This window comes from Anser anser (assembly GCF_964211835.1).
Source record: "Anser anser genome assembly, chromosome: 2".
In the NCBI taxonomy this organism is placed as follows: domain Eukaryota; kingdom Metazoa; phylum Chordata; class Aves; order Anseriformes; family Anatidae; genus Anser; species Anser anser.
In genome coordinates this window covers 144,834,796-144,848,978 of record NC_139721.1, presented here as the reverse complement: position 1 = coordinate 144,848,978, position 14,183 = coordinate 144,834,796, and the positions used below count along the sequence as shown (strand labels likewise).

At 37.8% G+C, this 14,183-nt stretch overlaps 1 protein-coding gene across 3 annotated transcripts in view; it reads right to left on the bottom strand.

The window, feature by feature from the left end:
- GPR158 (G protein-coupled receptor 158) overlaps positions 1-14,183 on the bottom strand; it is a 199,248-nt gene that overhangs the window by 81,912 nt on the left and 103,153 nt on the right. For all 3 annotated transcript variants that reach the window (XM_083827610.1, XM_083827611.1, XM_083827609.1), the window contains exon 5: positions 4,044-4,112. In XM_083827610.1, the coding sequence (XP_083683736.1) occupies positions 4,044-4,112 (69 nt within the window). The remainder of the gene's footprint in view (positions 1-4,043; positions 4,113-14,183) is intronic.

The window sequence follows — 14,183 nt, the reverse complement described above, 5'->3', positions numbered from 1 at the left end:
TTACCAAAGGCAGCTGGCTGGTGATACTATTTTTCAATTAATGACTCTACACTATGAATAGATTACAGCATGTAGACATGTAAACAGTAACAATTAGTGAACGAAATTAAGCGATAAAGCAGGTTTTGGTTTCCATTTAATGGGAGGGTAGGGAAAGGCAGAGATGCAATAAAGCTCTTCTGGACACAGCAAAATTGGTATGCTGAAGGCTCTCAAAGCAATCCAAGACAGACTGGGTGAACGGATACAGAAAAAGAAAGAACTAAGAAAGCACAGGGGAGTGAAGAGCAAAGATACAGAAGACTTAAGCAGTGTTGAGAAAATCTAAGTGGAAATTTTCATTTTTAAATGAGAATGTGATTTAGCATTGAATCCTTAAATGAACAGAGATTTGAGTTGTTTAGAATTGAAATTCTGTCATTTTCTCTCTTTACATTGTATATGCACTAACACAAGCTTTTTAAGTCTGCACATATTTGACCATGAAAGTTGAGGTTTTCAGTTTTGCCTTCCAAATCACAATAGAAGAGATGGAACAAAAAGAAAAAAAAGTATTATGTTAAACGAAAACACCATGCTGCTGTGGTGTCTGGCCCAAACTGGTGAACTTCACTTCATATTTTAATTTGCATCTCATGTCAGCTCTGGAAAACATATTTGAACATGCTTATTTAGGGTGTATAAAAGGAGAGATTTATATTGGAATAGAATAGAATAGAACAGAACAGAATAGAATAGAACAGAACAGAATAGAATAGTTCAGTTGGAAGGAACCTACAAAGATCATCAAGTCCAACTGCCTGACCACTTCATGGCTAACCAAAAGTTAAAGAATGTTAATGAGAGCATTATCCAAATGCCTCTTGAATACTGTTAGGCTTGGGGCACCAACCACCTCACCAGGAAGCCTCTTCCAGTGTTTGACCGCCCTCATGGTAAAGAAATTTTACTTTATATCTGATCTGACCCTCAACTGGCACAGCTTTGTGCTGTTGCTCCACATGATATTCAAGGGGAGGCCGCACCAGCGCTAACTAAATACAGCAGGAGAATCACCGCTTCTGACAGGCTGGCCATGCTGTCTTTACTGCACCCCAAAATGGGGTTTGCCCTCTCAGATGCCAGGGCACACTCCTGGCTCATGGCGAGCCTGCTGCCAGCCAGCACCCCCAGGTCCTTCTGCTGAGCTGCTCCCCGGCCACTCCTTGCCCAGTCTGTGCCTGGGTCTTACATTAATTACTCATAAATCTCTAATGTATTCCCCTCATAAAATGAAGACCAATTCACATAGGTAAATCAACTCTACCTCTGTGTGCATGTTACTACATTTTTAACATCACAGAGTAACAGAATATTCCCAATTATTCTCAGAAACAAATAAAAACACCAAACAATGGGAAGAGGTAAATGAACAGTGCACAAGACCCAGAAAAATGAAGACCTGCTCTGCATGTATGTGACATAACAAATATCATAATCCATAAACTACACTCATTGAATGAACATTTGTGTGAATGTCAGCTGGTGCAAACAAGACTTAGTTCAGAGCTCAGGTTTTCTTTCCCACTCCATCTTGCTGTGCTTTGTGCTCCTTTTTCCAAACAAGATGCAGGTGAGCACATTTAGATGGTATTCACGTACAGCAAAATGTCAAGAGTTCCCATTTCAAGGACCCACACCCCATAACTCATACCTTGCAGAAATGCAGTCTTTTCTTTCTTAAAGATAATATAATGGACTTCTCTGGCTATGTTTTATGTGTGCTCTCACACTTCACACATTTATTGTTCAATTTTCTTGCCCTGGATCAGAAAGTGATGAAATCTTCCTTGGAATAGAGGAACAGGGATATTGCAATCCTGGTATTTCTTCATTAGCCTAAGTTTTCTTTTTTTACAAAACCATATTCTTGCAGTTGGTGAAATTGGTTAATTTCTCTGTCTGAACATTAATATGACCTCCATTACCACACTAAGTCCCTCCCCTTAGACCTTTAAAATAGAAACGATAAAATTACTTTCCTGTTTCTTTCAGCCTGTGGGAGTAATAACCCGATGAGTAATTACCTATGTATGAAAGAAAGAGAGCCCTACCAAAGAGTGTGGGAGCATAAAACTGCTCTAACAGAGAAGTCAAGTTGTATCCTTTGCGTTTTAGTTTCTAACAGAACGTGTTCTCAGTGGGCAGTTTAATATCATATGAGATGCGCAGAGACGGACGAGGTCCAGTCAAGTATTTATCTCCCACCTGGGAGACAGGCTCATCAAGACTTTTTAGCAGAACATTTTTCCTCAGACAATGTCAACTTGTCATTTTTCACTTGTCGTATATTTAACACTGTTAATGTCAATGATAAAAAGGGGGAAAATGTTGTTTAAACATCAGTGAAAAACAGTGGGGAAGCTTTGGTCTTCTAATGCTCCCTCCCAGCTCCACTGCCTTTCTTTTCCCTCTGCATTTAAAGGTTACGGATGACCATCTCTTGAATCTAACAGGTTCCTTCTTCTTCAAGTCAGCTGTTGCCAGTAAACTCCATTGCCGTTATGTAAGCATCCCTGACGCTGAGCTCCTAAAGCCTGAAGACAGCCAGCCACCAGAAGACATTTGTCCTTTCTGGAAGACAACAATTAGAGGATCAAGACAAGAACTGGGATAGATGCTGGAGAACCAGTCACAGGTGAGCAGACTGCAGGCACTGCACAGCAAGAGCTATAATCAGGCTTTTGGCAAACTTTGGAGCCAATGTGGTACAAACACCGACTGGTTCTGATAGAGCCTCTGCCGTGGGAAGACATGGCTCCATGGCTCTCTGGGAAAGCAAGAGGGGACAGCCATGGAAAGGAAATCCCCCCTATTATGCTTTATGGTATGAATTTCCTTACATGATTTACACCATTTCTATACCAGTTGAGGGAGCACTGCATGGGCTTCCTGTTCTTCTCACTGGAAAAGAACATGAAGGGAGCTCTGGAAACCCAGGGGAGAGGCAATGCAAGTAGTAAAAAGCATTTGTACAATATGGAAAAAACAAAACTTCTTTCTTCCTGACATCTGCAAAGTCAAGGATGAAAAGACACATAAAACCATCCAAGAAATGCACACACTTTTCTTTAGAACTTGAAAGGCCAACACAATTCAAAAAATAATGCATAAAAATTCCACCAGGATTTGTGTTTATTATAGCATTCTTCACACTTCATTCTGCTACAGTTTGTTCGCTATTTGTTCCACAACCACTAAGGAGTTTTGTTTTCCAGCAGTCACTCAGTAACTGTCTGTAAAAGCACAGAAGATTCTTACTACTGAGGAAAAGAGAACATAAACATATTTTAAAACAATCCACAACTACATCTTTGCTTCTGTCTCCTGATCTGCACACTTTCTATTCACTTCACTTGATTTACTCTTTGATGCCTTGGTTTATCTAGGCTTTACCTTGGGTTTATGAGTTCAGTGGGGGATTTTTGAAAAAATAAAGTATATATATTTCATAGAGTTTTGTGATACATTCCTTGTGTGAATGTGAAATCACTTTTTTTTTCCCATTTAAATGGATAATGCCATCACATTTTCCCAAATACCTGGTATTGCAGATGTCATGAGGCCTCAGAAACACTTACTAAAATATATACCCGCAATAATACACTAAAATAATCACCCTCCCTTGTACTGCATTCCCAAGAAATATATGATATAATCAGTGTCTTCCTTTTACATACCCTGTACATTTTTCCCCTAGCAGAGCAGAGAGGTATCTTCTTTCAAGGCTAAAACTCAGTTTAGCCTAGAACAAACACACACACAAAAAATTAAATAAAAATGAAATGTTCTTTAACCGAAGATGGAGAATTTCTTCAAATACAGTAAAACATCCAAGTGTTCTTAAGAATATTTACAGAACATAGCACATTTTATTAAACACATTAGACTAATCATTACATAACTAATTTTGATGAACACATTTGTTACCAATGTGATTCATGCAATGTTTTTAAATGTTGGCAAAGATATCATTTTCCAAAAAAAATTTCGTTTTGACTTACTGGAAAGTACAGAAGAAGTGATCCAAAAAGAATGGTTTCCAACAGCACCAGCCCTGAAGCCCTGATACTCTAGGAAACAAACAAATAGAAAAAAAAAGACAATACAAAATATTAGAAAATTCTCTGTGTGCAGTTTAGATGCTGAGTTCTTTGCAAAAGGCACCTTCACTTCCACCAATGTAATGCTTCCACAGTAATGCTTATTAGCACAGTATTAAGCTGTCTATCATGTTGTCACGCTCCACATTCTTTAATTCACCAGCCCATTACAATAGCTGTGTTTTACAAAATCCAATTTCAAAAATCACTCATTCCTATGTTAAATATTATTCAACACATTACCTGGATACATTTTCAAACTGCTAAAATGGCTCTCAATTGTGAGGAATTACAAATCATGGAAATTACAGATATGAATTTAACTGCAGAATTTGTTCTGTACTATTTAAATTTCAAGAAGCCCTTTGAACATTTTGACCTGCCTATTTAATATTGATGACTTGGCTTCCACAGTATGTATAAATAATCTACAATTTTACTGAATACAGAATGTACTCTTAGATTGAAAGCACCTTTATTTTCCTTGAAACTTTGTACAAAGATGTTGATTTAGACATTAACTTGTCAGGATTGTAAAATATTGTGCCATTTCCTTACCAGTTCTAATGCAGTCTCCATCATAGTTTTCTTCCATTTTAAAATAAAATAAAAAAAAAAATCAATTCTTTTCCTTAATATAAAGATTATTCCAGTAAGTTTGATAATTTATGCATAGTGCATCTGCACCTTATCTTAAAGACAAAAGATCAACACTGCTTTCCATTTCTTTAGCTACCTCCTTCCTCTGAGAGGGTCTTTCATTCACTATTCTGGATGAAGGCAGCACGTTCCTGACCGCAAGCAATGCGGTCAGATAAGACAACAAAAGAGGATTTGCCAAAAATCTTTTGAAAAATCATGCATTTCATGCTATTTCAACCATTTCCCATAATAAAATCCTCTCATGGACTGGAATCAATGGTCTGTGGTACTCTCTCTAATGGGTTTAGATGAGAGATGTTTATCTTTCATTAGTAAAGCAATCATTAAAAAAAAGAGCCCTATATGAGTAGATTTACAGTCAAATTTTTGGTGCCCTGGAATCCATTTTTGACTTGCAAAAACTGGTGGAATTTTCTTGATGGAACAAGTCTTAGAAACACAACACAGACTGAAGATTTCAAATCCTCCTTTGCTTTTTTCTTTCCTTGACAGTGCAATGTAAGAGTTGCATAGAATTTCAGTGTTCAAGATAAAAAGGATAAGAAGAACTATGGAGATTTTTGTATCCCCTGTAACAATGCCTCATTCTGTTTTCTCAGTTTCTGATGCAAATACATTATTCCTCTTTTTGCCAGAAAGAAAAGTGCATGTGTGTTTTCCTATTCCTAACCTCCACTTTTAGAAAGTTCTCCCTAATGTCTCTTAAGCTTTCTGTAGTGCAGCTTTAGTTCATTATTGTGAGTTCTGTCACCCATGGATCTGAACCTTAGACTTTCTTAGCAAGAGTTACATATTAAGGATCACAAAACTATTCTGCTAACTCACTCTAAAATTACACCCTGACCTTGAAACATACATATTTCTAGCAAAATTTTCCTGGAACTTACATGCTTCCACAAAAAGTTTCCCTAAAAAGCAAAGCAAAACAAAACAGAGCTCCACAAACAGCTAAACTACCATAACTGTAGTTATGTACCAAATAGAATGCAATGCCTGTCATAGCAATTGCAGAAACTTGAAAATTGACCCACAAGCAGAGCTCATATTTACATTTTCATCACTGGTCTCCTGTAATGCAAGACATTTGTTTCAAAAGCCCAAATTAAGGTGTGTTTTCTCTTCTCTTTCTCAGTTAATACATTTTGATGTTGGGTAAAGTATAAGCTTAATCCCAAAGGCAAAGAGCTAGACAACGGGTAACTGAAATGCCACTGTAAGTTTTTTTAGGCTCACACAATCCACTCTATCAGTGACATACCAAATTCAGTTGAGCTAGCACTTTATGTAATTTATTTCTGTCATTTGGATAGAGGGGGAAGCTCACCCACTAGTCTACCAAGGTAAAGATGGTCCCACACTCCCATACTGCATTTCCTCACAAAACAGCCCTGCCTCATTTCATCTACAAGGATGCTCCAGAGACATACACAAAGCGTGTATATCAACAGACAAAAAATGTCCAAAACAAAACACATTGATTCTGTATTCACAATATGTTTATTTTTTTTATGAGCATCCCAAAACTATAAACAAAAACCAAATGGATGATATTATCTTTTATGGCTGCTGTAGTAAAATTGCTTATGTATTCTTATTAATGTATTCAGATATACATTCAACTTATTCAACTGGCACTATAAAAATCAATACATCTAGACAACTTTTCAAGACTGCTTTCTGCAGAAACTTCTGTTCTGAGCTCATAGAGCACCAAAAAGCTGGAAGTAAATGTTTAGGTGCCACTTTTGAAACCATTAAATAGAATACTTTCATGTTATTTTAATTAAGAAGTGACTAAACTCTCAATTATTTTATAGCTTTTATGTTTCAAGTTAATGGATCGTGCGCACTGCTTTGACATGTAGAACAGAAACTGCATATATTTTACAAACTATAAATGACAGTATGACTTAGTTCGCATTTCTAATGAACACATAACTTTAGCCTGAGCAAGACATAAAATTTCTGTGAAGTACACAAGGAAGAAAAGATAGAAAGATTATAAAAGGTTAAAATCTGCCTCCACTACCATTTCCCACTTTGTGATGTAAAGTTCCAATCACTACATCATAAGTAAAAATAAGTAGTATATAGGACCATGTCCAGAAGACTCCTTATGTGGTCCTGACTCTACACATTTTGATACAGTTTTTCTTCACAACATCTTTCTAAGACAACACCACTTTACTCACTGGGAATTACTGCAGAGGGGCCTTGCCCATAACCAGTGAACTCATGTCTCCCACTATCAGTCAGCCCTCAAACCCTGAAGAAGCTTTTTTTTCTTCTTTTTATACTATGCATCTCTATATGACAGAATAACCAAGAAAGTAGGTGAAATGTGTATCATATAGAGAAGATAAAAATGTTCTTAAAAAATTAATCTTCAAACAACTTCTGTGTGAACATCCTTTTATAAATAAGTCTTCTGCACCCTGATCAACCTTTTCTTATCAAGCTTTCTTCTGGATGGCAAGATGATAAGGTAACATGCAGGGGCACAGAACTGCCACATTTCCAGCACTTCTCCCAAAACAATAAACTCCTCTATGATTTTCTTCTCACCTGTGTTCCTGAAGCAACCATTATCTATGAATTCTGACAATGTACTTCTCTTCTGTGCCCTAAAAGAAATATGAATTCCACAACAACACTGAAATTCAAAATGAACTTGAATCCATGTCGTGACTGTGCCTTTATCTCTGTCTTTGATACTTAGAAAATGGAGGTTTTAACCCTACATTCACAGCTTTTTGTAACAAGATTCTTCAGAAATTGGAGTAGATATTCTGACAGAGATGAATGGCATCCCTGTTGATGAAGAAAAACATAAATGTTCAAATAAGAAACAGCACCAGCAAAATTCTGTTTTTGCAGTGTAGAAAACTCTCCCAAACAACGAGTTTGAAATTCCATTTTTTAATTTTCTTTATTGTAAAGAAAAGTATATATTTTAACAAGAAAAAGGTAACATGGAAGCTTTCAGTTTATAAAAGACAAGTACATTTATTTGAAATATTTATATTTCACTTGACTCGTTTTTTCCTCCAGTGACGCTGCTACAGCCCAAGAAGGCGTGAGAAGCCTTCAGCCAGTACCAAAACTTCAAAAACAGGGAATAGCTAAAGGGGTGAAAACCAAAATAAAAGGTTTTTTACTTAAGACATGAGATAGAAGGTATCCTATGTTAGATAGACAGCATTTCTATCAGCCTTGGAGCACCATTTTTCCACCAAGAGTTGAATTTGCCACTACGCAGACTTCGCAAATACAGGCACCTAAGGTGTGGCTGTAGGCAGCACCACAAATATTTGCTTCCATAGGACTTCAATATGTACATAGCAGTGAATATGTCCGCATATGTCAGGACAAAAATCTTTTCTCTTTTAAGAAAGTAAATGAAAGAATGGAAGCAAATGGCAATCCACAGCCTCTGCCTTTTGCCCTCCACCAATGCTGTCTGTATAATTAAAAACCTCCTTCACAGAAATCAGGGTATTTTAGGATAAAGCCCAGGGGAATCTTCTTCCATTTGCATGTAACGTCATGTCAATTTCTTTCTCTTTTCCTTATCAGCTGCCTGGGTTGATTTTTTTTTTTTTAATCTGCTTTGCTTGTTGTTGGCATTTATTTGGGTTTTTGTTTGTTGATTATTTATTTCTCTGGCTGTTGAACGTGTGTAAGGTCTGTTTATTTACTGTTTTGTCTGTTTGCTCATTTTCCTTTCAAGGGTTTCATTTCTGTGTTTAGTTATTTGTGTCAGTAAATCTGTCCTTTCTGGTTTTCCTTGTCTCACTTAATGGTTACACATTGCAGGCACCTAATTGACACTGCAATTTATTTTGCTTCTAGTTTCATACTAACTTTTATACTTACCTTACCTCTTTCATACTTTTCCCATGTTGTTTAGTTGTTTTTGTTTGTTTTTTGAGATATTCATTAAAAATAATTATTATTTTAAGTTGAAGGAGGAAAAATAATTATTGAACTAGGCATTAGCTTCAATCTGGCCTCCATCTGGAATCAAACCAAAAGGAAGCAATTAAAATATTATGGCAAGTATTACAGTAAAGATGGAGACCAGGTACCAGGTTATGTACTGGTCTCTACCATCTTATGCATCTTGAGCTTGAGTTTCTTAGAGAGAAGTTACAATCCTTAAATTCTGCTATGAACAAATGGCCCACTAAGACAATTCCAGCAAATCCAGTGCAAGTTGTCAGCCATAAGGGAAATTCAAGAGAATTGCAATCAGCTGTTTCATAGTAAGCTATCAAAAGGACCAACTAGAAAAATGCAAGATAGCTTTAGGCAGATGATAGCAAATAGCAAAATAGTGCGAGGACATGGGACATAAAGGCCCCCATTTGGTGGACGGGCTTGATAACTTCTGAATCGCTGAGTATGTCATGTTAGATCTACACAGCAAAACCACCACAATAGCACAGTAAAATGCATCTGCATGTTAAATACTTCAGGAGGCATTTATGGAAAAACTGAGTTCAAGCGTGACTTAGGCAGTGGAACAGGACTCACAGCTGAGGACATACCCTCGTGTTATAAAACCACTGCAGTACGGACCAGCACTCCAACTCAAAGAGGATAAAACTCGAAATGTTCACAGTTTCTCCTCTCAGCTGGGATGCAGCTACTAGCAGTTGTGAGATGCTACTGGCCATTTGCACTTCGGTGACTGCTCAAAGTCACACAACTGCTGGCGATTTAAAGTAAGAAGTTACAAATATTCACAAAGTCCAGATATACTCCTATATTAACAGCTCAGAGGTTAGTTGTCACCTCCACGTGAGACTCAGGATTTGACTGCAAATCTGCAACCCAGATATAGGGGTCGGAGTAATGCCACATGATGGATGTCACAACATAGGATGTAGCGTGTTTATTCTATAAACAAGTTCAGGAGCAGCTACACTGAAATTGCCTTTGCAGGCTTCCCCTTGGAAGACAAGACATAATAGTGGGTCAAGGTCACCCCATAGCAGATTATTTTGGATACTCTAGCAAGATGCAGTGATGGAGAGGAGACAGAGCCTCAGGGCAAGGATGAGGAAAGCAAAGTCAGGATGCTGAGGTGCAAGGCAGCCCTGTGAGAAAGGAGACCTTGCCCCTGGGTGTGGGGGTGGTCCAAACACAGAGACAGTCAGAGACATTCTTACTAAAACTCTGGTTTCAGTACTGAAATCTCAGTTCAGCACGTACAGATATTGTGAATTAGGAAGGCACAGAAGTAAAGGCTGGCTCATTACTTCTGCTCTCCTGTGAAGCAAACATTGCTGTCTCTCTGGAGCAATTCTTTTATAGAAAGCCTCACTCACTGTTTATTAGAGAAATATAGCTATTTTTTAACTTTCTCATATATCTTTTCTCATTAATAGAAACAAACAAAAATGCTATTACAGAAAGCAAACCATTTATCATAGTTTTTTGTTGTTCTGTGAAGCAATGAGGACTGCAGTCCAGCTGAGACAGAGGCATCCCAACAGCTATCTTTAATACAGAGTAACTCACAGAACTAATCCAATTAGATGCTTTGCATCTAATCAATAAACATTATAATAATCCATAATGTGCATAATGAAATGTAACTAGTCTCAAAGAATTACTGACTCATATAAATGCTTGTTGAAAGGGACTTCTACAGGTTATCTAGTCCCATCTCCTGGTTCAGGCAGGAGTACTGCCAACAGCAATTCGGTCAGCCATGGCTTTGTCTTCCAAAGCCTTCAAAACCTCCAAGAATGGAGCTAGGTAACTGGTGGGTAGCTGACTGTGGTCTGGGACTTCTCTCCTAGTGAGAAAGCTTTTCCTAATTCCCAGCCTGAACTTCCCAACCCACAATTTGTGATTGTTGTCCCTTGTTACAACTCTTGATGCTACTAAAGAGAGTTTGGATCTGTCTTTATAAACACCCTTCAAATAAGCTGCTACTAGATTGCCCCTTAGCTTCTTCTTTGCCATCCTATTCAAGCTTAGCTTCCACAGGCTTTACCAGTAGGTTTTATGCTCTAGCACTCACCAGTAGTCATCCTCTGGGCTCTCTCCAGTTTCCCCACACTTCATGAACCACAGAGCACAAAACTGGGCTCAGTATTCCACGAGCAACCCCACTACCACCGAACAGAGGAATAACAGCCTTGCTGAGCCTACTGGGTATGCCCCTGTTGTCGAGTATACGATTTTCCTGAATTGTGGTGAGAGCTCAGCGTTGGCTCATAGTCCTCTCGAACTTCCTGCTGTTTTTCAGCCACACTGCTTCTCAGGACATTTGATTAATGAAAAGATCAGAATAAAATAAAGACTTAGACATAAACCATATGAACAGATGCCTTTGTTAAGATGATGGTATCAAGGCAATGCATTGACCTTCCTCACCAATCTCATTCCAAGACTGGGTTTCAGCCAGTTTTTTTATCCTATTACTGCTTCCAGTTTTGGATCTGAAGGAGCTGGAACTGCATGTGTTTCAAGCAATAAAAACAGAGTTTCATTCTCTATTCCAAATATTATCTTCATCTACTTCATAGAGAAACTGACCAAAAGAAGAGGGCAGCTCCTGGGGGAAAACTGAAGCGGTGACTACAAAAGCTGAGGAGCAAGCACATAGTGTAACTCGGATATCATTAGAGGACAGCATGCAGAGCCAGACCACATTCATGTCACAACACTTCAAAAGTGGTAATTCAGTGTTACTGCACTTTTTGTTTGCTCCTGAGCCTTTCTCTACGGTAGGAAGGAACTCTTCATCAGTTCCATACATGCTAGTGACAATCCAGCTCTTAACTTAGAGTTTTACTGTAGATTGTGAAACTAATGAGAAGGTGGGGAGTTCCTAGGTAGCACAGGCCAGGTATCCCCAGTCTTCCTTTTTGCTTCCCCCTTACCAATATGCCTTAGCAGAGCACATTTTCTTGACCAGGGCTGAAAAAAATGCCTTTGGATTTGCTTGCTTTTTGGTCCATCCATTCTATGTTGACCACATCAATAGTCTTCGAGATAAATAATAATTCTCTATCCCCAGGTCTCAGGAAGTAACACAATTTCTGTAGCAAATCACATTAGGAAACTCAAGTCCTACGTGCCTTTTGGGTACTGGTAGAGGGTCATAAATAAATGCTCAACAATTAATTGCACAAGGGCAATTCAAAAAAAAAAAAGTGTAGCCATCCAAGCTGCATCAAGTATAACAAAACCGAAAGTTAAAATGATGTATAAACAAGCACAGAAGATGCTGCATTACAATTCTGTGTGGTCTTAAGCAATCCAGGAAATACAGCAGCCTTAATTAGCATTGAATTTCTGAATATTTTCACACAAAGTCAGTGATACGAGTTTCAAAGTATTTTCAGAAAGGAGAAAAATGAAAAAAAAAATAAAAGCCAAAATAAAATTGAAGTAATTTTGTATCCGGTACACTCTATATTAATGAATTAACAGAACTGTAGATTTCTGGTGTCAGTCCAGGAAGCCTGCAGATTTCTCTGTGGCCACATGTCACAGTGGATTATATGTAGCATGGTACCATGGAAACATAATAAGGGGACGACTTGGCATAATTAGATTTTTTTTTCTCTTTTATTAAATAGTTCTGCCATTTTTATAATGTAATAAATGACTGAGTGGGGCTGTGATTCAAAGAAAATTTCCTTTGGCAAAGGTGGCTTACCACCAGGATGCAATCATGCCTTCCAGATAAACAAGGCCTAAAGGAAATCATTAGAAAAAAGTGAAGACAGATTTCCTCTTTGGTCTCAACTTTGCATACCACATACTCATACTTCTTAAACTGTAAAGGGTACCTACCACTCAACGTACAGCTGCTGGCAAGCACACATTGATGCATGGCAGAATGGCCCAGAAGCTAGGAAACAGAGAACAGATAGAGGTTTGCTCTGTTATGCTAAGCTGATGCATTCGAAGAGATTAGATAAATCACTAAGCAAAACTGCCTCAAAACAAGTGAAACAAAAAGCTTAGCTAAAGGTACAGGTGTCAGCAGTGTGCTCATTCTTTGGTGCTTCCAGGAGGAATATTATGGCATGGCCCTTATGTTGCAGGTCTGGAGGTCCTGTAGATGAGCTATAGATACCCTACATGTGAGGACACAGGAGATGTGAAGAGAAGCTGTTGGATCATGATTCTAAATTGCTCTCCTACTCTTTTCAAAACAACTGGAAAGACTCCTCCGAAGCCTCAGTTACACATAGTGGACTGTCTGGAAAACAATTCAATTCCACAAAAAAAAAAAAAAAGTTCAAGTTTCAGAAATCCACTTTCTTGCTGATAGAGATGCCTTCTAAAAGTATTGGTGAGACAGGAAAAGATACCATACGCTCCCTGGCACGAGGGGACTGTCCTAGCACGGGATGGTTCTGTCCACATGAGGCAAACAACATTTTGAGGGTTTATCCCAGGACAAACCACAGTCCACTAAGCAGAAAGAATAATTCTAGTTTAACAATGTCAGAAAAAAAAAGGAGATTTATCTAAAAGGCTTTCCCCAAGTACACAGGCTTGTAAGGAGTTAAAAAATTAGAAGAGCGCTGCCATGAAATAAGCAGAAAAGTAAATCATTGTTTTTTATCTTCTCTATAATAAATTCAAGGACCGAGTAGGACTGCTACCCAGCAAAAAGGGAATTTTCAAGATCTCATTTCATTAATGTAGGTTGTCTTACAAAATTCAAGGAACTCTTTTGCACGAAACGCTTTTCACTTCAAAGCGGAAATGGTTGTGTCTCTTTTGAAAATTTCTTTGCAAAATATTCAATGTGAAATTCTATGCCCTGTTCAACCTCTTATCACACTGACAAATACTTTTAATGATAATTGTTCTCTTTGAATAATTGCCTCCTAATAGAATATGGATTGCAAATACAGTAAATTTCACAGCAAAGGCCAATTTTCCAAAGATAGGCTTACAGCTCCATGTTTCCATTTAAGCAATATTGGCAAGTTGTCAGAATATTCTGGCATTTGCAGTTTTGTGCAATATTCCTAAACCAAATAAATATAATCCTCATGGCTTTTTTATTCCTCTTTAAAAAATACTTACACAAAGGTCATTTTTTTCTATTGCTAGTTATAGCTAAGCCCAAATAAAATGTAATCATTAAATTTACTTTTTACTTGGAGGAAAAAAACAAAACAGGAAAAGCAAAGGTCAAGCAGCCATCAATCATAAACCAATTTCATTAAAAGTGCACATGATGTCAGGCAGCCAAGAAATCCCCAAATACTTTATTTTTCAATTCATGTGGCCCTTGATCTTTTCTATTATAGAAGTAATGAAACCAGTTATGATATATCATGAAGATAAGTTGTTCTACGTTTTGAAGTACAAATCCTGCTGCATATAAGTTGC